Source organism: Marmota flaviventris, chromosome 2, assembly GCF_047511675.1.
Source record: "Marmota flaviventris isolate mMarFla1 chromosome 2, mMarFla1.hap1, whole genome shotgun sequence".
NCBI lineage: Eukaryota > Metazoa > Chordata > Mammalia > Rodentia > Sciuridae > Marmota > Marmota flaviventris.
Genome location: NC_092499.1, coordinates 44,713,289 through 44,738,548, shown reverse-complemented (window position 1 = coordinate 44,738,548; position 25,260 = coordinate 44,713,289). Strand labels below are relative to the sequence as shown.

The following is a 25,260-nucleotide window of genomic DNA, read 5'->3' as shown; positions in this document are numbered from 1 at the left end:
CTGGGAGGAAATAATCATAATCAAATATCAGAAACTTGTATAATGAATAAATCAGGAGCTAGGCACGGTGGCATACACCTGTAATTCCAGTGGCTCGGGAGGCTGAGACAGGAGGATCATGAATTCAAAGCCAGCCTCAGGTGCTCAGTATTTATTGAGCACCTATTATGTGCCAAGCAATATTCAAGATACCAGAGATTCAGCAATGATCAAGACACTATACCCCTTGCCTCATAGAGTTTCATCTGAATGCAGAAGAGACAGAGAAGGAAAAGGTATGCAAACAGAGACCATTTCCAGTAGAGATGAATATGATAAAGAAAATTAATATACAAAAATGAAATATTTGGCCACATTTTACTCATTTCTGAGAAAGGGTATGCGAATCACACATTTGCACGTCAAATTACATTATATTTATCTCCACTATGGTTTTAAAAATCAATTCTCAAAAATTTTTGTTCTCACTGTATGACAAAAACATAGTTTCAAAACACAGGAATATATATATTTCATCAAGCCACATCTATGTACATTTTATTTTTTCACACTCTCTGTCATCAGAAGGACAGATTAACTGTTTTACCAAATCATTACACACAAATAAATAAAGAGCATGTGGACTGTGTTTAATCCGTTTTGTCTCGGGGTGTTCTGTATTATGGGACACTGGGACATAATGGGTTAATCTTGTAGCATCTCCTCTACATCACACGATTCACATGCAGAGAAACCTGTGCATATTGCCAGCTGAGTCTATATTTATGATCATTTGCCTTGTGAAATAAGGATGACAATGGTGATGTTGGCTCTAGTGAAACCCTGGAACAGGTATTCAAATAAAGGTAAGCAATTAAATTGAGAAGGACAGTTGGGGCCACACAGTCACCTGAACAAAAAGGAAATTTAGAAGCAAAACCATTATTTATGTTAAGACATAATAAGGGGGTGAGGGAAGAATAGAAGATCATTGTATTAGACAAAGGGGAAGGAAGAGAAGGAGAGAGGATGGGAATAGGAAAGACAGTAGAGTGAATCAGACATAACTTTCCTATGTTTGTATACGAATACACATCCAGTATAACACCACAACATTGTACAACTGCAAGAATTGGGATCCTAATTAAGAATACGTTTTACTCTATAAATGTATAATATGTCAAAATACACTCTACTCTCATGGATATCTAAAAAGAACTAAAAACTGCTAGTTCTTAGATTTAATATCACAGCATGGAGGGAAGGACTGGAGAGAAGGGGACTAGATAGAATAATATTTTGATAATCCAAACTTGGGAATAGGAGAGCAAGGACCAAGAAAACAGAAAAAGAAGGAGGCTAACCGAGCAAAAAAGATTTGACAAGACATGTTGATTGATTCTAGAGGACAGAAGGAGAGGGAACTAGAAAGCTCTAGATGGTGGGGATAAACACTCTTGACAAAGGGGAGCTGTTTTCTGCGGATGGAGGTAGATAAAGCAAGAGGTACCCTATTTTTTTTGAATGTTAAATTATCCTGTGTTATTCATTATCTTGCAAATAAAAATTTTAATTTATTTAAAAAACCATCATTAATACAGATAGCAGTATTAATGAGAATAAAAGTGGAGCGCTATATTTTATACAGTGAGACTGAGTTGGGTTTTCTTTTTTTCTGTTTCATGAAAATATGCTGAGAGGTTTGGTATCCATGTGAATAATAAAACTCCGGCTGGGGCTGTAGCTCAGTGGTAGAGCCTCGCATGTGTGAGGGTCATTCCTCAGCACCACACAAAAATAAATAAAGATATTATATCCAACTACAACTAAAAAATATTTTAAAAAATAATAAAACTCAATTACTGGGCTGGGATTGTAGCTCAGCAGTAGAGCGCTCGCCTAGCACGGGCGCGACCGGGTTCCATTCTCAGCACCACATTAAAAAAAAAAAAAGGCATTGTGTTGTGTCCATCTACAAAAAAAAAAAAAAAAGATATCCTCTCTCTCTTCCCCCTCCTCTCTCTTAAAAACAAAAACAAAAACAAAAAAACTCAATTACTTGTATCTTTTAAAGGCAGACTTTGAGGCTGATGGCAGAGACAGGAAAATGCCATCTCTTCCAGCTGAAAAATGTCTCACTCTAAACTAATAATTTCAAATCACCACTGGATGGTACAGATGTTTTAAGTCATCATAAAATGTTTTATCCTTCTTATCAGTCTGAGACACAGGATCAACAAAGAATCCCTTTTCTGTAAACCACATGGCTCCTAATCTATGGGATTTTTAGAAACACTTTGGGGCAGAACATATCTGGATTTGAATCTCAGCTGTGCCACTTACTAGGGTGATCCTGGGTTTGTCCTCTGTTTTTTGAACTGATAAAACCTTCTTCATAACATTATCCACATGAACATTTTGTATTTTCTATTTACCTTTTTCATACTTTCAGACAATTCTCTACTCGTCTTGTTCTCCTAACTGGAAATATGAGATCAGGGGCCAGAGTTACTTGTCTTTTGGTTTCCTGAAGGTCTTTGCACCCAGTAGGCATTTAATAAATTTTTACCAAAAGGAAAAATGGTATATATCATTAGAACTTTTTATCGGAAGTATTAGGCAAAGACATCATCAATTACTCACCCTTCCCTGTGCTCAATTTATAATGTCCTACATGAGATGAATATTCACCAGCTTTGAGCAGCCCACTGCTGTTGCTTTAGAACATAACTATTTTTGAACAAGTTCCTCAATTTGGACATTTTTTTTTCTGGGTTCTAAACTGTGAATGTATGATCTCTGGGTATAATTCGTCCATGTTCAGAGTTAGAGGCAGCAATGAATAATGTTTTCATTATCTGTAAATTAAATTAAATTCACACTATTGAGGAGTCAAAGTATCTGTTTACTAGAATAAATATCCTTTATCCTTCATTTAAATGATGTTTTTAAGCTGGGCGTAGTGGCACACACCTGAAATCCCAATGGCTTTGAAGGCTGAGACAGGATGATTGCAAGTTCAAGGCCAGCTTCAGCAACTTAGTGAGGCCTTAAGCAACTTAGTGAGAGCCTGTCTGAAAATAAGTAAGTAAGTAAGTAAGTAAATAAATAAATAAATAAATAAATAAATAAAGGGTTCGTGATGTGGCTCAGTGGTAGAGCACCCCTCGGTTCAATCCCTGGTACCACCCCCCCCAAAAAAAAAAAGAATAAAAAATGATGAACAATTTTGTGTCAATAAATTGGAAAACTTAAAAGAAACAAATTCACAGAAAAAAATTACCAGTCATATCAGATTAATAAGATTAGAGAATGGTATCTACTGGAAATTCACTTAAGAATTTTCAGGCACACACCAAAAAGGGAATCCCCCTACGATCCTCCCCAGATTGTTTGAATATGTCCTGTCCAGAAAAGGGAGGACTGACTGAATTCTCAAGTTTCGTGCTAAATTCTAATGATAGACTGAAAGTCAATTTAAATATTATCTGAGGTGGGAGTGAGAGAGAAAGGACAAAGCATCAGCACTCAGGTCAAGCATGGGAGGCCAGACAAGTCATGGAATTACTGTAAAGGTCACACTGAGAGAATACCTCCACTGCTCCTTTTCATTATTTTGTGCAATCTCGGAAATTCAAAAGTTTCCATCTTGAATTTAGAGTTGAACTCTTCCTAATTTGATCAAAACTGGAAGAATATCAACTTTGCAGGTTTATCTGCCATTTCCTGTTTCAGTAAGGATTCACAGTATTATGAACTTCTTCTTCATGTAACTGCGTTTCTACTACTTCTGCCCAATCAACAACAACAAATAATTAAGAAGTGGATGAAATTATGCAAGAACATGGGCTTTGAATTCAGTGGAACCAGGATTCAAATATACCATGTATTTTGTACAGTGGTATAAGATTTAGTAATTATTAGAATTACTAAGCCCAGTACAGAAAGCCTGTATGTAGGTGCTCTGTAATAAGTCTAGGCCCAGCTCCTTCAGAATATTGGTGGAGATAGCATGTTTCTAAATGGATCTAACTCATATTGATGAAAATGCTTCTCCTAGGGTCTGGCTTGGGAAGCTCTGAATATCACATATTTAATAATCCTATTGTTTGAACAAAAAGGTTCAGATTAAAGAACTTTTTTTATTTTTGGTTTACCACATTTCCCAGGAAGCTTGTTAATGTTTTAATCTGTTAGTATGAAAGATAACATCCTTTTTAAGTGGCTCTGGAAAAAGATAATAGAAGACACAGGGGCATCAGTTGGCTGGCTGCCAACCCCAAGCTGCTCTCCTGGTGTTCTATTCGTGTGTTGAACTATATGGAAAGCTACTTCTGTGGATTGGCCTGCCTTTAAAAAATGAATTCCCCCAGTGGGAAATGTATTTACAGCATAAACAACTTCTAATAAATAGTTCATATTTGGCAAATTCTTCTTTGGGTACATAATGATATCAAACTAATTTTGGACTCTAGGAATTGTTAGTTCTTATAACTCTCAACATGGGAGTTTTCCTAAACTCTAGGACCTAACTTATTACTGAGTTCTGAAGTCACCTGCTGAGGAGAACTGCAACTATCATTAGTTGATTATAAACAATGCTAAAAATATAGAGAGACAATGTCAGGGATCATCATATATAGTAAGGGGAAGTATTGTTTGGAAAACTTTTGTGTCTATGTTATATGTGAGTGTGTATGTGTGTATACACACAGGTATGGTGTCAAAAGTACTCCTTACTCTGGGTCTTGATCAAAATGAGAATAAAAGCAGCTCCATGTTAGCTGAGAAAAAGGTTTCCCAGTATGTGGGCCAGGGGGTCTAATTCTAATGGTTCTAAAATATGAGATCCCACAACAAATGCTTCACACACATAGCCCCCTTATACAGTAGGCAGTTGCCAGTGCTCAAGTTTGTATGTCAGTTTTGGGGGCTCAGAGTATATCATATAAGACTTATTAAGCCAGTCCACTAAAGTCTTCTTTTTGTACTCATTTATTTTTTTGTTTGTTCTTTTTTAGTTATGCATAACAGTAGAATGTGACTTGATATATCATACATACATGGAGTATTACTTCCCATTCTTGGGGTTGTACATGATATGAAGTTAAACACTGGTCATGTATTCATATGTGAATTTAGAAAAGTTATGTCTGATTCATTCTACTGTCTTTCCCATTCCCATTTCCCCTCTATTCCCCCCATTCTCCCCTCTCCGATCCAGTGAACCTCCACTCCCCACCCCCCCACATCCCCACCTATAGTGAATTAGCATCTGTATATCAGAGAGAACATTCAGTCTTTGGTTTTTTGAATTGGCTTATTTCACTTAGCATGATAGCTATCCATTCACCAGCAAATGCCACAGTTTCATTCTTCTTTCAGGCTAATATTCCATTGTGTATATGTACCACATTTTCTTTGATAATTCATCTACTGAAGGGCATCTAGGTTGGTTCCACAGCTTAGCTATCATGAATTGAGCTGCTATGAACATTGATGTGGCTGCATCACTATAGTATGCTGATTTTCAGTTCTTTGGGTATATGCTGAGGAGTGGGATAACTGGGTCAAATGGTGTTTCCATTCCAAGTTTTCTGAGGAATTTCTATACTGCTTTCCAGAGTGGTTGTGCCAATTTGCAGTCCTACCAGCAATGTATGAGTGTACCTTTCCCCCCACATCCTTGCCAAGATCTATTGTTGGTTGTCTTTTTGATAAGTGCCATTCTGACTGGAGTGAGATGAAATCTCAATGTAGTCTTAATTTGCATTTCTGTAATTGCTAGAAATGTTGAACATTTTTTCATATATTTGTTGATTGATCATATTTCTTTTGTGAAGTGTCTGTTAAGTTCCTTTGCCCATTTATTAATTGGCTTATTTTTTTGAAGTTTTCTGAGTTCTTTATATATCCTAGAGATTAATGCTCTGAGGTGCAGGTGACAAATATTTTCTCCCATTCTGTAGATTCTCATTTCATGTTATTGTTTCCTTTGCTGTGAAGAAGCTTTTTAGAGGGCTCGGGCTATAGCTCAGTGGTAGAGCACCTGCCTTGAACATGTGAGGCACTGGGTTCAATCCTCAGCACCACATAAAAATAAATATATTGTGTCCATCTACAACTAAAAAAATTTTTTTTTTTTTTTTTTTTAAAAGAAGCTTTTTAGAGTGAAGTCAAGGACTGGCCATAGAGATGTCTTGCTGGATGCTGGGTCATCCCATTCTGGAAAATTGTAGATGGGATTGTAAAATAGTGATCTAAAGTCAAATTTATTCTACTAATATATTTTTAGCTTGGACAGTGTGTTAAGAAATTTTGATTTAGACATTAATAGTTTTTCAAAGACTAAAGATTCTACACACACACACACACACACACACACACAAAGAAGCTTTTTAGTTTGATAAAATCCCATTTATTGATTCTTGATTTTATTTCTTGAGCTTTAGGAGTCTTCCTGTTAAGGAAATCAGGTCCTAAGCTGACATAATGGAGAATTGGGCCAACTTTTTCTTCTAGTAGGTGCAGCGTCTCTGGTCTAATGCCTAGGTCCTTGATCCACTTTGAAATGAGTTTTGTGCAAGGTGAGAGATAGGGGTTCAATTTCATTCTGCTACGTATGGATTTCTAGTCTTCCTAGCACCATTTGTTGCAGAGGCTATTTTCTCCAATGTATGTTTATGGTACCTTTGTCTAGTATGGGATAACTTTATTTATGTGGGTTTGTCTTCATGTCTTCTATTCTGTACCATTGATTTTCACGTGTATTTTGATACCAATACCATGCCATTTGTTACTATAGCTCTGTGCTCTGTAGTATAATTTAAGATCTGGAATTGTGATGCCTTTTGTTTCACTTTTCTTGCTAAGGATTTTTTTTTTTTGCGCTATTCTGGGCATCTTATTTTTCCAAATCAATTTCATGACTGCTTTTTCCATTTCTATGAAGAATGTCATTGGAATTTTAATAGGAATCGCATTAAATTTATATAAATGCTTTTGGTAGTATGACTATTTTGACAATATTAATTCTGCCTATCCAAGAATATGGGAGAATCTTTCCATCTTCTAAGGTCTTCTTCAATTTCTTTCCCACTAAAGTCTCTTTAACCTCTAATGTACTCTGACAGAAATACGAAACACCCCAAGAACCACGCATAAAAATACACTATATGGACAATGCAATTATTTTCCATTTATAAAGTAAGAGGCTCAATAACCTCATGATGACTTTAGTTAAAACAGTCACATCTCACACTAAGCCTCAGGCTAACATCATTCTAAATGGAGAAAAATTGAAGGCATTCCCTCTAAAAACTGGAACAAAATAGGGATGCCCTCTTTCAACACTTCTATTCAACTCAGTTCTTGAAACACTGGCCAGAACAATTAGACGAAAGAAATCAGAGTGATATGTATAGAAAAAGAACTTAAATTAACACTATTTGCTGATGATGATTCTATACCTAGAAGACTCAGAAAACTCCACCAGAAAACTTCTACAACTAGTAAATGAATTCAGCAAAGTAGCAGGATATAAAATAAACACCCATAAATCAAAGGCATTTCTGTATATCAGTGACAAAGCCTCTGAAAAGGAAATGAGGAAAACTACCCCATTCACAATAACCCTCCCCAAAATAAGATACTTTGGAATCAACGAAAGAGGTGAAAGGTCTATACAATAAAAACTACAGAACCCTAAAGAGAGAAATTAAAGAAGACCTTAGAAGACGGAAATATCTTTTGACAATATTAATTCTTGGATAGGCAGAATTAACATTATCAAAATGACCATACTACCAAAAGCACTTTGCACTTAATGCAATTTGGATAAAAATCCCAATGACATTCCTCATAGAAATAGCAAAAGCAATCATAAAATTCATCTAGAAAAATAAGGAGACCCAGAATAGCTAAAGCAATCCTTAGCAGGAAGAGCGAAGCAGGTGGCATCGCTATAGCAGACCTTAAACTATACTACAGAACAATAGTAACAAAAACAGCATGGTATTGGTACCAAAACAGACTGGTAGACCAATGGTATAGAATAGAGGACACAGAGGCTGACCCACAAAATTACAATTATCTTATATTAGACAAAGGTGCCAAAAACATACACTGGAGAAAAGACAGCATCTTCAACAAATGGTGCTGGAAAAACTGGAAATCCATATGCAACAAAATTAAATTAAACCCATATCTTTTCCCATGCACAAAACTTAATTCAAAATGGATTAAGGACCTAGGAATTAAACCAGAGACTCTATGTCTAATAGAAAAAAAAGTAGGCCCTAATCTTCATCATGTGGGATTAGGCCCCAACTCCTATAGCACAAGAATTAAAATCAAGAATCAATAAATGCGATGAAATCAAACTAAAAAGTTTTTTCTCAGCAAAAGAAACAATCTGTGAGGTGAACAGAGAGCCTACACCTGAGAACAAATCTTTATCCCTCACACATCAGATAGAACACTAATCTCTGGGGTATATAAAGAACAAAAAGCTAAGCACTGAAAAAACAACCCAATCAACAAATGGGCCAAGAACCTGAACAGAAAAGGATATACAATCAATCAACAAATATATGAAAAATTGCTCATCATGTCTAGCGATCAAGAGAAATGCAAATCAAAACTACTCTTAAGATATCATCTCACTCCAGTCAGAAATGGCAACTATTATGAAGACAAACAATAAGTGTTCGTGAGGATGTGGGGAAAAAGGCACACTCATACATTGCTGGTGGGACTGCAAATTGGTGCAGCCAATCTGGAAAGCAGTATGGAGATTCCTTGGAAATCTGGGAATGGAACCTCCATTTGACCCAGCTACCCCTCTTCTCAGACTATACCCATAGGATTTAAAAACAGCATACTACTTCTTTGATATAAGGGGGGAGCAACTCAAAACAGAGCAGGGAGGAAGAGCATGAGAAGAAGATTACCATCAAACAGGGACAAGAGGTGGGAGGGAATGGGAGAGAGAAGGGGAATTGCACGGAAGATGGAAGGAGACCCGCATTGTTATACAAAAATACATATAAGAGGATGTGAGGCGAAGGGGAGAAAAAAAAAAGAGAGAAATGAGTTACGGTAGATGGGGTAGAGAGAGGGGAAGGGAGGGGAGGGGAGGGGGGACAGGAAGAGGATAGGAAGGGCAGCAGAATACAACAGACACATGGCAGTATGTATAAACGTGGCTGTATAACCAATGTGATCCTGCAATCTGTACAGTGGGAATAATAAGAATTCATACCCCATTTGAAACAAATGTATGATATATGATATGTCAAGATCAATGTAATGTTTTGAGCAACTAATAAATTTCTGATGTTTAAAAAATATATAAATAATTCTAAACTGTGAATTAGTTGTAAAGAAGTCAAATAAAGATTTAATTTCTTTGGTGATGAGAAAAAAAGAAACAGCATACTACAGGGACACAGCCACATCGTTTATAGCAGCACAATTCACAATAGCTAAACTGTGGAACCAACCTAGATGCCCTTCAGTGGATGAATGGATTAAAAAAATGTGGTATATATACACAATGGAATATTACTCAGCAATAAAAGAGAATAAAATCATGGCATCTGCAGGTAAATGGATGGCACTGGAGAAGATAATGCTAAGTGAAGTTAGCCAATCCCCCCAAAAACAAATGCCGAATGCTTTCTCTGATATAAGGAGGCTGACTCATTGTAGGGTAGGGAGGGGGAACATGGGAGGAATAGATGAATTCTAGATAGGGAAGAGGGGAGGGAGGGAAAGGGAGGAGGCAGAGGATCAGCAAGGATGGTGGAATATGATGGACATCATTATCCAAAGTACATGTATGAAGACACAAATTGGGTGTCAACCTACTTTATATACAGAGATATGAAAAACTGTGGTCTTGATGTGTAATAAGAATTGTAGTGCAAAAAAAGTACATGTATAAAGACATGAATTGGCGTGAACATACTTTATATACAGATATGAAAAATTGTGCTCTATGTATGTAATAACAATTGTAATGCATTCCGCTGTCCTGTATTTAAAATAATAAAATCAATTAAAAAAATGAAAAAAAAAAAACCAGTCACATCTCTGGACTCAGATAACTCTGGAGTGAAATAAGAAGGATATTTGAGGGTTCTTCTCACTCCATACATGATGTTTTTAAAATCACCTTTTACTATTTAGCCTTTCTCATCACAATGGAAGAGGGAGTGTGGGTAGAGGGACAAAAACAGACTATTGCATTAGCTGTGAGCCACTTCCTACATCCACTCTCATTAATTAGTTCTCTTTACTTTTTGCTCTCCCAGAAAAATCTTGAGCTTTCTTATGACCAAGATAAAATATATTTCTGACTCAAAAAAAGATTAAGTCATAATATTTTAAAATACATTTGGATATTAATACTTTTACATTTTATGTTATTTGACTAGTTATTCTAGACTGATAAAATAAAAATTAAAGTGCCAGGTATCAAGATTTGAAATGTTCTGTTAGCAAGAAATTGGTAAGGCTAGAAAGGAAAGATAAAATCAAAGATGATTAAGAAATATCTGCCAAGTCTTTAGTCTGGCTGGTGTTTCCTATTAGAAAGCAGATGGTTGTAGAGAGATAGAATGCCTTGTGGTTTACTTAAGATTGATGAGAATTTCCTATGAAGTCCACTCCTAAAATAAAGCTGAGATAAAGCTGCAGTCCATTTTTTGTTTATTCCCCCACAGAGCCTCAATTATAAAATGAGTTTAGATATTATTTTCCTTTTCCATCACCTTGTCATAAGGGACCTTCCCATACAACCTGTGTTAGTTTGGGACCTCTGGGAAGCAGACACCAAGATGGAGTTGGAGATACAAGATATTTATTGGGAGTAATCCTGTGAAAGATACAGAAGTAATGTTAGTAGGCAGGGAAAATCTGTAAGGCCATTAATTCCTGCATAATGTGAATCATGATATAACCAGTAGATTCCCATGGTCATGGACCCACACCTATACCTCTTTTACTGAATGCTATAATATGTGAGAATTCATGCCTATTGATGGACCAGGTACTTTGTAAGTCTCCAGTCAGTGGTAGTTTTCCTGAGGTTCTGGGGATAGAAAAAGGCAAACTCGTACTTGAAACTGATGTTCGTTCTTCTGAGAATGAACTGCTCATCTTTCCAGGGCAGAGTGGGCCAAAGCTAATCAAAGTGTTTGATTGGTCTCCACAAGGAACAGTACCATATTGGAAGGCTCAGGTTTGGTCTCTTGTTAGCACATTGGAAATTCAGAATAGTTGAATTAGCCTGAATCAGTAGTCAGATCAGCCTTGTTAAGTGAAAGTTCATCTCTGCTCTAGTGACCACTCTACTCATGAGTTCATCATGCCACCAAAGTGCCTGATGACAAAGCCTAGCTAATGTCAACTGAGTCATCTGATCTATTTGGTCAGTGCCTTGTTTGTGACTGATACTTTTCTGGTGGGCATTATTAAATAAGTAAAAAAAAAAAAAAAAATCATGCTTCCTGTTCATTCCCATAAGCCCCTTACAGAGAACTCCTTATCTCTGATTTTTTAGTCTTTTTCTCTTCCAGGCCCTCACCAGCCAGCCAGGCTATTCATTACAACAGGTAAGTCAAGAAAATGTTCACCTCAGGCTTTCTCCTTCTACATAAAGTATTGATCAGGACAACTACTCATAGTTCCATCCGTTGGAAATTTTCTCCCTCAACACTGTCTTTTGAGATCAACCCAGGGACTGTTTTGAATGCTTTTATTGATAATAAACCAGGTACAGTCACAAAAGAAATAGCAGAGGCTCAGGAAGACAAAGTTCATTCTAATCACAGGTTATAGAGACAGAAGTCAGAATATCCCACACATGATGATCCCAGCACGGCCAGGAGTTGGAAAAATAGGAATGAGGGGAAAGCATGAGACCAAAGATTTTAGGGATTTCTGCTGGAAAGAAAATGCAGAACAAGGTGAATAGTTTAGGATTTTAGCAGGCTTTAAGCTGTCAGGGTGGTCTCTGGTTGTTTGACCTGACCCTGGCATAATTACAACAGAGGAATATTGTTTTCTGGGGAGCAGGGAACAGATAGAGATGGTTTACCTCTGGATTCATTTGCATAGCAAAGACATGTTCCCAGCTTATAAATCTAGTTTGTTTTTTTTCTCCTTCTTCACCTGGTCATACAACCGTAGATGGCCGAGGAAAAGAAACAGATGCAACTGGGGTGGATGATAGAAAAATATGGACTACTTGCCTATGTAGCTTATTTGTGCTCTCTAACCCTGCTCAGGTGCAATCCCCAGATGTACTATTTCCATCTCACAATGAATTGATACTGGGCATGTCATAAAATTGATGGGTCTAGCAGAACCTGTTCATTATGGGCAGCTCCAGAGACAAGGTAGTCAGATGCTGTCTCTACTAGAGACCAGGAATATACCAGGAGTTGTTTTTCAAAAGACATAGAAATATATCCACTGTAAATGGTATATGCTTGTGGCAGAAACCCAGGGGCTTGCGTTATAATTTTCCGATTGGGTTTTCCATAAACTTATATTCTCTCTCCTGCTCTCGACACGTCCAATGCCATAGGATCTGCTGTACTGCATGGCCCAAGAGGCAAAGTTGCCTGTGCCAAAGGCTGGGCCTTCTGCAGAATTCTTTTCTGTTCATGACTCCATGAAATCTGGAAGCCTTTCCTGTCACTTGTTATATGGGTCAAAGCAGAATTCCTAGGTGTAGAATAATAGTTCTAAACCAGGTATGATTTTGTTCCCTAGGGGGCATTTGGCAGTTTGGAGCCATTTTTTAAATTTCTGACTGGAGAAGAGATACTGCTATTGGTATTAACTTGGGTAGAGGCTTAGGACGCTGCTAAACATCCCATCCTTCAATGCACAAGATGTCCCCTTACATGAAGAAATATCTGGTTACAAATGCTAACAGTGCGAAGATTGAGAAACCTGCTGCAGAATGTGTTGCTTTCAAAGTCTGAAGAGGCCTACATACCAGATGCTGTGCAGTACAAGACGAAAGATGCAGCAAATTTTAAATGATTTGTTCTTAGGTGCCTACAAATTTAGGTAATTTAAAATTTAGAATTGCTCTTTTTCTGAATTGAACCCTTTATTATGATTATTCTCTATCTCTACTGATGTTTTTGCCTTACATCTGGCTCTGTGTAATAGTATGGCAACACCAGCTATTAACATTTATATTTGATCTTTTAAGTGCTTTTGTTTACCTATTGACATAACCAACATTTCCTTATTCTGATTTGTCAAAATTAAGAAAACTTAATTTTCCTCATAATACTTTGCTAAATACAAGTGTTTAAAATGTTTGCATTTCTACTTGAATGAGATTGCCCTACAATTATATGCTTGTTGAACTTTCTTATCAAGATTATGCTAGTTTCATAAAATCAGTTTCCTTTTTTAGTTTGCTGAGAACTTACTCTATCTCTATTATCCTTTCCTTAAAATTCAATAAATCCTTACAAATTACAAATAACTGAATATCAATATATTTGAAAGTTTGAAAAAAACGTTTTCCTCCCAAAGCACAATCTAACTTTTTGATAAACCTTTCTCTTTTATTCTCTGTAATTTTAGTTCTTGAGGTTTTATTCTTTTTTTTTTTTTGTGTGTGTGTGTGTGTGTGTGTGTGTGTGTGTGTGATGCTGAGTGTTGAACCCAGGGCACCTTGTGATGCTAACCATGACTCTACCACTAAGCTAAACTTTCAGCCCCATTTCATTCTATTTCCTTCTGATGGGTTTTTCAGACCTATGAATTCTATCTTTAGCTGTGACTAATCGGTTATAAACCCAACCAATGAGTTTATTACAGATTTTTAAGTTGAATGGCAAACGCATAAAAATTGTACATATATACACATTGTTATGTTTAAAACATTTATAATTTTTAACATTTAAAATCTTTTCTTCTAGCTTTTTGAAATAAACAGTAAAATATTGTTATCTATAGTCACTCTACTGTGCAATAGTACACTATTACTTCTTTTAAAAATAATTTTAAGTTATAGATGGACACAATACTTTATTTATTTATCTTTGTGGTGCTGAGGATCAAACCCAGGGCCTCACATATGCTAGGCGAGCACTATACCACTGAGTCACAACCTCAACTCCACAACATCCAACTCTTAGTACCTATTGATCTACCCCTTCCTATACACCTCTCCCTTCAACTCTCTTCATCCTCTGGTAACAATTCTACTCTGAATTTCTGTGAATAATATTTTTAGATCTATCAGGTCATGCAGTACTTACTTGTCTTTCTGTGTCTGGCTTCTCACTTGACATAATGATCTCTAGTTCCATCCATGTTGTCCTAAATGTCAGAATTTGCTTTTTATGGAAATACTGAAGAATATTCCAATGTGCTTATGTACCACTTCTTCTTTATCCATTCATCAGTTGATAGACACTTAGAACCTATTTTCATTTCTTGGCTATTGTGAATACTGCTTCAATAAACATAGAAGTGCAGACATCTCTTGACAAACTGACTTCATCATTTAGGATGTATACCCAGTAGTGGGTTTGCTGGATTATATGGCAAGCTATATTTTTAATTTTTTGAGGATACTTAATAAATAAATGATACTTAATTAATTCAACTGTTGTATTAATTCACATTCTCACCAACAATGTGCAAGGGTTCCTATACATCCTCACCAACACTTGTGTCTTGATAATAGTCATTCTTATTGTAGTTAAGTGATACCTCATTGAGGTTTTGATTTGCATTTCCATGATTAGTGATGTTGAACTTTTTTTTCATAGGGTTGTTGGCCATCTGTATGTCCTTTTGAGAAATATCTAATTAGGTGTATTACTCACTTAAAAATGTTTTTTGAGTTCCATGTATATTCTAAATATTAATCCTTTATGAGGCTTCCTTTGCCGAGTTTTTAGTTACTCTATGTTTGGCCCTACCATTCCATTTGGTACTTTCTAGTTACCTGGTAAACTCTTCATCTCGTCTCCTAGGTTAGGTAAGCATAATTAAAAACCTGTGGTCCTGTCAATTGTATTTTTAGTTGTTTTGCGTCCACACATGCCTTGTTACTTTGTGGTAGACATCTAATTTATAAAACTGTAGTTAATACTTGGAAGGCCTTGAACTCCAATTCCTGTCCACCTTTATCTGCAGGAAGCCATCAGAAGTATTTAAGTATTTTCATCTTCTTGGATACTTCCTCCAGGAATCTTTCTACAAAAACCTCAAAGAAGTTGCTCCCATAGACAAGTTCACCTAGGTTTCTGATGTCCTTCAAATTGATTTTTTGAAACAATTTTGTCCACTTTCTAAATGCTCTCAATTGGGAAGTTGGTTCAAATCATCTTAACATTACAGCAGAAATCCCTTCCTGTTGAAACTATACAAGAACGCTTCTGAAAGATAAAGGTATATGAAAAGGGTATAGATAACAGGTAACATTTACAAGTAATCAAATTTGGCTTTTAAAAAATTCCACTTATGTTCACATAAAATGCTTGCATGCACAGATACATACCAATATTGGCATAATGTATAATCTTGGTATGATGATTAGTATATCCTATGCAAGAATATAAGTAACAGCAACTGGGATCATTGGAAGTCATCTTGGAAGAGGGCTTTAATTCTATAATAAAGTTTGATCTTTGATTAACAGTCTTTCTACATTTTGTATATAAGATTTCTCTTCTCCATGAAATTTTGGTATATGAATTCCTACTTTTGGGTTAAGGCTTTTCCATAGTCACTCCATTTGTATGTTTGGTGTGCATTCTTTTGATACCAGTTCACCTTAACATGTTCATAGGTCTCTCCAATATGAACATAAATGGATATGAGGCAAATAATCCTTTGGTGACCATCTCCCCAAATATTTCTCCATTGATTGCAGATATTGAGGTGTGACTTTAAGAATTTCCCATGATTACATTTTCTCCATCTGAATTCTCTGACATCCAGTAAAACTGAAGTCCTGCTCTCACAAATTATGTCTCTCCTATAAGATTCTCCAAAGGAACCTAAAATACTGTCTGGTCAGTGTGGTCTAAATATTGGAGAAATCATTCATGAATTGACTATCATGTCTTTTGGACTCATTATGGTTCCATAATTTTTATATTTTTTATGTTAACTACATGTCACTTCATTAATCTATGCTACAACTTACTGAAATCTTTACCTGGTAGTCATTAATATAGCATATGGAAATGCAATTACTAACCTCAAATACCTTAGTCCATCCTTTAGAATAGAAATAAAGCTGTGAAAACAATTCAGTACTGAAGTATATATCCATCTATCTTCTTTTAGATGCCTTGTTTCAATAATTTAGTTAAGTTTTTTTACAAACACTCCACATAGCTCTTTTTAACTTAGTACTTAAACCCAAAAAAGATAATTTACTTTGGAAAAAAAGTGATAGGAATAGAGAATATCATTCCTTGTAAAATTTTACTCCAATCTGTATTATTTTGAATTAATCTATCATTATTCCACAGATTAAAAAAATTAGAGAATTTAGTTATTACTAATAATCAATGCCAGGGATCAGTCAAGCATAGTTTGTGGGCCAAACTCAATTTTATTGGAACACATTCATGTTCATTCACTTCTGTATTGTTTATGGCTAATGGCAAAACTACAACAGCAGAGCTGAATAGTTCCATAATGATTGTATGACTTGCAAAGCATAATATACTTACTGTCCTTTCCTAGAACAAGTTTGCTAACTCCTGATCTATACCACAAAAATAATACTTAAAATGGACTTTAGGGTAATCCAACAGTCATTTTTTAATTAAAGTACTGGGTGAAACAGATTTTCATTTGTATTTTAAAAGTACATTGCTAATAGTTTCGCTCACTTCAAATACTATAATACCAAAACATTCACAACTATGTCTAATTACCAACAAATGTAAAATCTAGAAATGAAATTTCCAAGAAGTAAATCTGAGAAGATATCTAAAGACTATATTCTCTCAAATAATTAGTTTATAACTATTATGTTTTAAGATAGCTTTTTTAACAAATGGTGCTAGGAAAACTGGATATCCATATGTAGAAGAATGACACTAGACTCCTGTCTCTCACCCTACACAAAAGTCAAATCAAACTTTATCAAAGACTTAGGAATTAGGTAATATACTTTGCAACTGTTAAAAAAACATAGGATCAAAACTCCATCATATTCATGCAGGAACTGACTTCCTTAACAAGACCACTAAGGCTCAAGAAGGAAAACCAGGAATCATTAAGTGGGATGGCATCAAATTAGAAATCTATGCACAGCAAAAGAAATTATTAAGAGCATGAGGAAGTGCCTGCAGAAATGGGGGAAAAAAAAACCTCTGCTAGCTATTCCTCTGATAGGGGATTAATGTCCCTAAGAACTCAAAAAGGTTACCACCCAAAAAACAAATAACCCAATCAATAAATGGGCAAAAGAACTAAATAGACACTTCTCAAAAGAAACACAAATGGCCAAATCATGAAAAAATGTTTAACATCTAAATGCAGATCAAAACTATACTGTTTTATCTTACTCTAGTCAGAAAAGAATTATCAATGCAAATAATAAAAACCGGCAAGAATGTGGGGGGAAAAATCACACATATACATTGTTGGGGGAATTCCAAATTAGTGTAACTGCTCTGGAAAGCAGTGTGAAGAGTCCTTAAAAAACTGGAAATGGAAATCAGACAGACCCAGCTTATTCCACTCCTTGGTATTTATCCAAAAGAATTAAAATCAGCATGCTACAGAGATATAGCCACAATGTTTATAGCAGCACAATTCACAACAGCCAAATTATGACACCAGCCCAGGTGACCATCAATAAATGAATGGACTGAAAAATGAAGTATATATACAAAATAGAGTTTTACTTAGCCATAAAAAAGAATGGAATTAAGGCATTTGCTGGTAAACAGATGAAACTAGAAAAACCATGCTAAGTGAAAAAAGAATCAGAAAATCAAGGGTTCAATATTTTCACTCATGTGGAAAGCTAGAGCAAAATGAGAGTAGATATCATAAAGATATACAGATGATTAATGAAGGAGTGAGAGAAGAGAGAGGAAGGAGAGATGGGCAAGGGGAGAAAATACAGAATGAATTCAACAAAATCATATTATGTGCATGTATAAGTATACCACAATGAATTCACCCTTTATGTAGATTGATAAAGCACTAACAAAAAACAAACAATTTTACTTGAACAGCAGAGGAAAAATGGAGGGAGGGAGAATTGGGAAATGTAGTAGAACCAGGGACTGAAATGGAATAAAGCAAATTCCATGAATGGATGATTTTGTTTAAAATGAACAACTACTATGTGTAACTATAATGCACTAATAAATGAAAAAAAATCACCTCATCTATACACTTAAAAATGAGTTCTATACATATGACTGTGCTTGTTTCTGATTTCACTTATTATATGGAATTAAATATTATAATAATTCTGCTTCTTTAAACACATGAATTGAGGAAAATAAAACAAATAAAATAGAATACCAAGAATCTGGAGTAAAAGGAAACTAAGAGCCACACATGGAAAGTTGGTAAAATATTTTCAGAACTTACAGCAAGAACGTGGAAAACACTAAACAGGACAAAACATTCACAATTCAAGGACACAAGAAAAAATTATCTAATGAAGAATACAGACACAATTAAAACTAATTTGGGTGAATAGTGAAGTAATAAACAAAAGGTCAATTGCTAAACCTACATCATTCATACTGATATAAAACAATATAGAAATAAGTTTGAAAAATGTTAAAACTGAAAATTTAAACTACATATCTGGCAAACTATCAGGACTGAAGGACCATTATTAAATTGCTCAAAATAACTTTCCAGTTGAGAGAATAAAATCAAAACAGAAAGTCTACACTGTGGGAATAAATCAAGTAAAAATTCTTAAACAGCTAATTACAAAGTGCATATATTGCAGGTCTTAATACTCCTAATTACAGGTAAATATGACAAACCGTAACTTAAAATATTAATTTTAAGGGTAATATATTTATTAATAAAATGTTTTATTGACTATTGACTGGCTTTTCAAAAATCACTCCCACTGCCTTCAAAATTTCCACAGAACACTAAACTTATAACTTTTAATTAAGTTGTGAACAATATTAGATGTCATTGCTCTATCTTCTTCCTCCTGACAAAAATAAAAATAGCATGTTTATATGTAAGTGAACTGAATCATGCATGTAGAATGATGATGAGGTTCGACTGAATGGTGAAGATTCTCAAAGTTCACTAGTTAGAATTGAACTACTTTATAAAGACTAGTACTTGTATCATATCAAATGACAAGATGTTGGAATATGAGGTATTAATGCTTATAATCTTTTCAAGTATAAAACAATGCTACCATAAGAAAATGATTTTAAAGAGTAGCTTCTTCCCTTATTCAAACTTAGCAAATTTTATTTTCAGATATATGATCACCCAAAAGGCTAAGAATTTCAAGAATTTAAATACAATAAAAAACTAAACATGTCCCAAATGTACTGAAACAAGAGAGAAGTTATGCAGCCTAAGAATTAAACTGCTTAACTAAAACAATTAAATTCAAGATAAATACAAAGATTCAAGTCAAACAGACCTCACCAGATCCATAGAATCTGACATCATACACTATTAAGGTTTGGGTTAATATTTCCAAACCACGAAAACAAAAATATTGTTATCCTTTAATTTTAACATCTCTGCCATAACTAGGATACACTTCAAAATATTTCCAGTGGCTCAAGAAAGTTTAGCCACAGCTCAAAATTCAGGTAACATTTGAATTTTAGAAATCTATACATAATCTCATTTCCCTGACCACTTTTAAAATCCAATTTTCATCTGTATACATGAATTTTAGATCTCCTTTTATGATACAGGGGAAGTGCAGTAATACATCTTCCTAATAAAAATTTCATATTAATGTCAATTTATTTTTCATATTTTACTTGAAAAAATTAGTTGATTTTTACCAAAAAAATGGTAAAAATAGAGGCAACTATAACTTAGAATTACACAGCTTCTTAATGTTTTATTTATAGCACTCTTTGTACATCAGAAGCTTCACTGATACTTAATTTACTGCAGCATCCTCTGGGTGAAGCACAAAATTACATTAATTATAAACAAAGAAACAAACCACTTTGACTTTTTAAAATTATATATATATTTATATCCAGTTGACAAATAGCATCACAATTATTACTGTATAAAAAACTAAAATTCACCATGGAAGCTAAGGCCTAAGTTCTTATTCCAATCAATCCCTTTTAATCTAAGAGATATTAGAAATTAGATTCCAGTACCTCAAAACAAACAAACAAACAAACAAAAAACAAAACCAAAAGGTCTACATTATTTACATTTGGTATGGAAAATAAAAGCTGCTTTTTGGCTAAGTTAGATTGCTGTTACCTACAGTATTTACATTGTAAATGTTAAGGGGGAAAAAAGTACTACTAAATACCATTTCAAATAGAAATATGTTGTGTGTCTGGAATTTTGTTCTAAAATTATTTGTATATTCTAATAAGTATCCGTGAATAGTATCTGACTTCTAAAAAAATCTACTGAAAGTTTGAAATAGAGTCACTATGCTTCTTTATATTGCTAATCTAGATACTGTTAAATCCAATATTGTAGTAACTGTTAAGCATTGAACTTTAAATGAAACAATGGCAACATGTGTAGGTGGAATTTTATTTCATATTTTAAAATATAATGCCTTATATTTACCCATAATAATGAGACTATCTACTATTCTTTAAATCCTTTAAGAAGTCTCATATATGATACGTCCCTAAACAGTGAAATCTTCTAGTAACTTACCAGAAGAAAGATTAATTTGTTATTTTTGTCTTTAGAATTATTTTGCTAATATTTAAAAACATATCTAAACCCTTGGCAAAAACAAACACAATCAATTCAGTGTAACAGACTGAGCTTTAAACCGTACTTTAATTTTCAAAAACTGTAACCTACTAGTTGATTGAACCAAATGTAGAATATTTAAAATGACTCACTATGAAGTGAGTCAAATCAACAATAGAAATGCATAGAAAAGTAGAGATAAGATTTGGGAAAGGTGTAAGGGAGTTCATATGAAAAATGGTAAATGCTAATTTTAATAACAAAAATGATACTAAATGCAGATGAATGTTAAATTAACACAGTATAAAAGAGAATAGCTTAAATAAACTGGGATTCACATATTACAATAGCAAAGTTATGACAGAATGGACCAGACACGAACAGTTCTGAAAATTCTTTTCAGCCTACTTCCAATAGAAATAGTCAGGCTTTTTTCCTGTACATAGTTTGATGCTTTGTCTATACCATATATAGTAGAAAAATAAATTCTTTAGCAACCTAGAAACAGTTTATAAAACTCTTAAAGTTTAATTTTCTTTGCCAGACATGCCAATGTTAAACTGACAGCTATAAATTAAAGCTATATAGACAATAGGTATAAGTAATATAGAACAAGTTAAGAATACTACATTTACCGGATTTTTTTTTTAAAAATTACTGTACTTTCTTAATTCCTGTGTGCTTTGCAATAGGAATAATAGGGACTTTGTTTTCTTAGAAAAGATAATAACATGTAAGAGTATAACACAAATAAGATAATTTATAATATACATGTACTTCAACAGCAGCCTGGTTCATGTCAACATCTTGGTTCTGAAGTTAAAATTGGAAGTACAATGCCTAGGACATAACAGTTAGGAAAGAATATTTTAGAAAAAAATGGAGCAAATCAAACTCTTAGGAGCCTTGAATCTCAAAATCATCTATTTACTATCATACATGTAAGATAACCTCAAAATTCCAGTATGGATGAAGATTACAACATTGATCAAAAAAAATTTATTCTTTACTACATAAAATATGATGTAGCAATGAAATACAAACCATTTCCTTTTTTCAGGAAAAAAAAATGGCATGGTTTGATAATTAAAGAATTTTGAATAAAGCCTAACAAAATTTACCTGTGCCATCTATTCCAAATTTTTTTCCATAATTTAGTGCTCTGGTTGTATCTTCACTAACAAAATATTTAACCCCAAAAGCAGCAGTGATTTATAGCAACTCTGGTACCAACATGAAAGGAAAAAACTGGTTTAAAAAATGGTGTAAAAGCCATTTTGGATTTTAGTACAACACATCACAGAAAAGAATATGAATACAAGTTTGTAATTTTATATACACACACTCCAAGGAGTCTGTCAGTACCCAAAGTATTTTTATTGCTATATTAGCAATGGATTTTTTGGATATGTTTCTAAGGGCCACATAAAAATAGATTCAAGGAACAGATTAAATTGAAGTCCTAGATTAAAATGTTTGGTTTAAAGAATTTTCTACAACAAATTTCATGTTTATGAAAAGTTATATAACCTTATATGAAAATGTCATGAAGTATTTCTCTACACTATACTAAATGTATTCCCCAAGAGGGAAAAATTAAAATATCTAAAATATATTAGATTAAGATTACAAGACCATCATAGATCTTTTGAACATGCATCTGTTTACAGAATTAACCGTATACAAAATGTTTATTTCATTATGGACCATAAAGAAATGAGTTGGTGACAACTATCCTTTGTACAACATTATCAACTCACTTTAGCCACAAACATGTCCTTGGTATGTTCATAAAAGAAATAGGTTCATTTATCCCTCATCAAATCATCCACAGGTTTACTCAGAATTAATGATGAAGGTATAGAAATGTAAAATATGCTGTATAATTTTTCTTTCTTTTAAACAACATCCCAAGCATGGCATTAAGTAGCCTGAAATTAAGAAATATTTAACTGGGCTTTTAGTTATCTATGCAGACTGCTAGAATGTAAATTAAGTTGTCCAAATTAGCACATCAAATAACAAAACCAGCCATAAAGCAGGCTGAAAAGCATTATATGTTTCATATATGTGAGTTTTTAAATCAATTTCTATAGAAAAATTTTATTCACAATATAATGTGACAGAAATTGCCACAGGAATGATATACTGATTGCAATAAGGTTGCATGCAGCAGTAGCTTTGTATTTTATAGCTATTTTTGTTTATAAAAATTAAACCTCTCCAGTCATGCTTACCACATGGTCTTAGATTTGTAATGTAAGTGAATGAGGAATACCATACAGTTCAGAGAGAAAATGTCTCATCATTTTGAATGTGAATTATCTGTACGAAACATGAAGTATTCTACTGAACCCTGAAACATGCATGTGTAGATTTGCTTTTTTTCCAATTTCAGGCTGTCTGCAATCACTTTCTATTTATATAATACCAAGAGGATCCGTCTGTAATTGTGGTTGTATCAGCTGAGGTTGCAATGGTGGTGGTAACTGGAGGGGTACCATTGATTCAACCAACTGTCCTGGATTTGAAGGTGGTGGAGGAGCCACAGTGTTCCCAGTATCTACAATTTCTCCATTGTAAAAGAAAAACTGACACTGTTGAATGAATGTTTCAACAACAGATTGATGGATCTTAGTGGTAGACAGAAACTCTCGATTTTCAAAATCAGGTCTCATCAGGGTTGGCCAAAAACAGATGGATAAGTTGTCTGCTGTCATTAGGTTGATTTTATTTTGCTGACTAACCCTGAAATTATGAAAGGAAAAAACAGAAATCAGAACTCATGACAATTACAGAATCCTAGAGCTAGAAACTATCTCATATTAGTGTTACCTTTTATCCTAACATTGAATTTATGTATCTTTCTTCTTATTCAACTACATTTTGAAAAAGGAAATGAAAATAAAAATCCATATTGTGAGAATGTCAGACAGTCTTTTTAAAAAGTTGTGCCTTGGAAGCCTTCTTAATTTGTGTACATATGTGGGGAAACCCTAAATTCATAAGACAATTAATTGAGATTATAAACAAACAAAACCCCACACATTCTTAAACTATTATGAGATTAAAAAATAACCAGGATATGCCATCTCTTTCAAATAGTTTTAGAAAAAAATTTTAATATAACCCAACCAAGAATATTTTGAACTTTCAAAACACTTTTTTTTTTTGCATTCCATAAAACATCCTTTCTTGGGGAAAAGTTGGAGGGTGGAGGGGCACTGAGGATTGAACTCCGGAGTGCTCTATCACTGAGTTACATCCCTAGCCCTTTTAAAAAAATTGTTTTTTTGAGACAGGGCCTCACTAAGTTGCTGAGGCTGGCCTCAAATTTATAATCCTCTTGCCTCAGGCTTCTGAGTGGCTGGAATGAGGGAGGTGTGTGCCACTATACATAGCTTCATAAAGCAATCTTTTAAATCCTTTAGTATATTGTTAGAAACATCATCTGAAAGACAACATTCAGTTCATGACACATTCTACCTTAAATTTTGTATGTGATTTAATAATAATTTACAAATGATCATATACAATATTAAGTCAATGGCATACAGTCCTTTAAATTTGGAGGCAAGCACTTCTATTATCTTTAATAAGCAAAAAATTTAAGAGGCAAATCTTGGGCTAGAACTCAAAATTATTCAACTGGGAAGGATCTGTGGAGTTAATCTAACTTTCCTAATTCATACATAAGAGTCCAGAAGCATGTAGGACAGGAGGAAAATCTTAAATATGAAAATAAAAATTCCTAAGATCTAAACCAAAAGAAACCCCAAAATAAAAGTTGTTCATCTGAGATAACATATGTGGTCAAATTATATATATATATCTCCCTCCCCCCATGGTAAAACTCATTAGTATTTGTTAAAAGAGGCTTAAAATCAACCTTTTGTTAAAAGATGGTAGGTACAGCAGATCTAACATAACCCTCTCCTTACAGTACTGTACTCTTCAAAACAGGAAACTGCTAAGTATACTACAATACTGTGTATGTTGGTATGAGAGATTTGTGGAGAGGGTTATAAAAATAACATGGTATTTTTATGTAATAGGAAAATGCTAGATTTGCTATTTTAGGTACCACTTTTTAGGAACAAGAGAGGCAGCCATGTCAAGATGTAATGACAAACTAGATACAAATTGATACTTTTATATCAATTCAACTAATTGCTATTAGTTAAAATACAGCAGAGTTTAGATTACCTATCTGGGAAAAGGAAGGGTGATGCAACTGAAGAAGTTAGAACCACCTAGTGTTACAAGGTTTAGATTTGCTCCTAAGAAAATAAAAACGCTATTTAATCATAAGGGATCTTTACAGAAAGATGTTTTTAGAAAGATCTTTCT

The 25,260-nt window shown here is 34.2% G+C and overlaps 1 protein-coding gene across 3 annotated transcripts in view; it reads right to left on the bottom strand.

Annotated features, from left to right (window-relative positions):
• Nucleotides 1-20,182: 20,182 nt before the first annotated feature.
• Nucleotides 20,183-25,260, bottom strand: part of Arhgap5 (Rho GTPase activating protein 5) — a 74,768-nt gene continuing 69,690 nt past the window's right edge. For all 3 annotated transcript variants that reach the window (XM_027929611.2, XM_071607826.1, XM_071607827.1), the window contains exon 7: nt 20,183-23,658. In XM_027929611.2, coding sequence (XP_027785412.1) covers nt 23,331-23,658 — 328 coding nt within the window. In that variant the 3' untranslated portion in view covers nt 20,183-23,330. The remainder of the gene's footprint in view (nt 23,659-25,260) is intronic.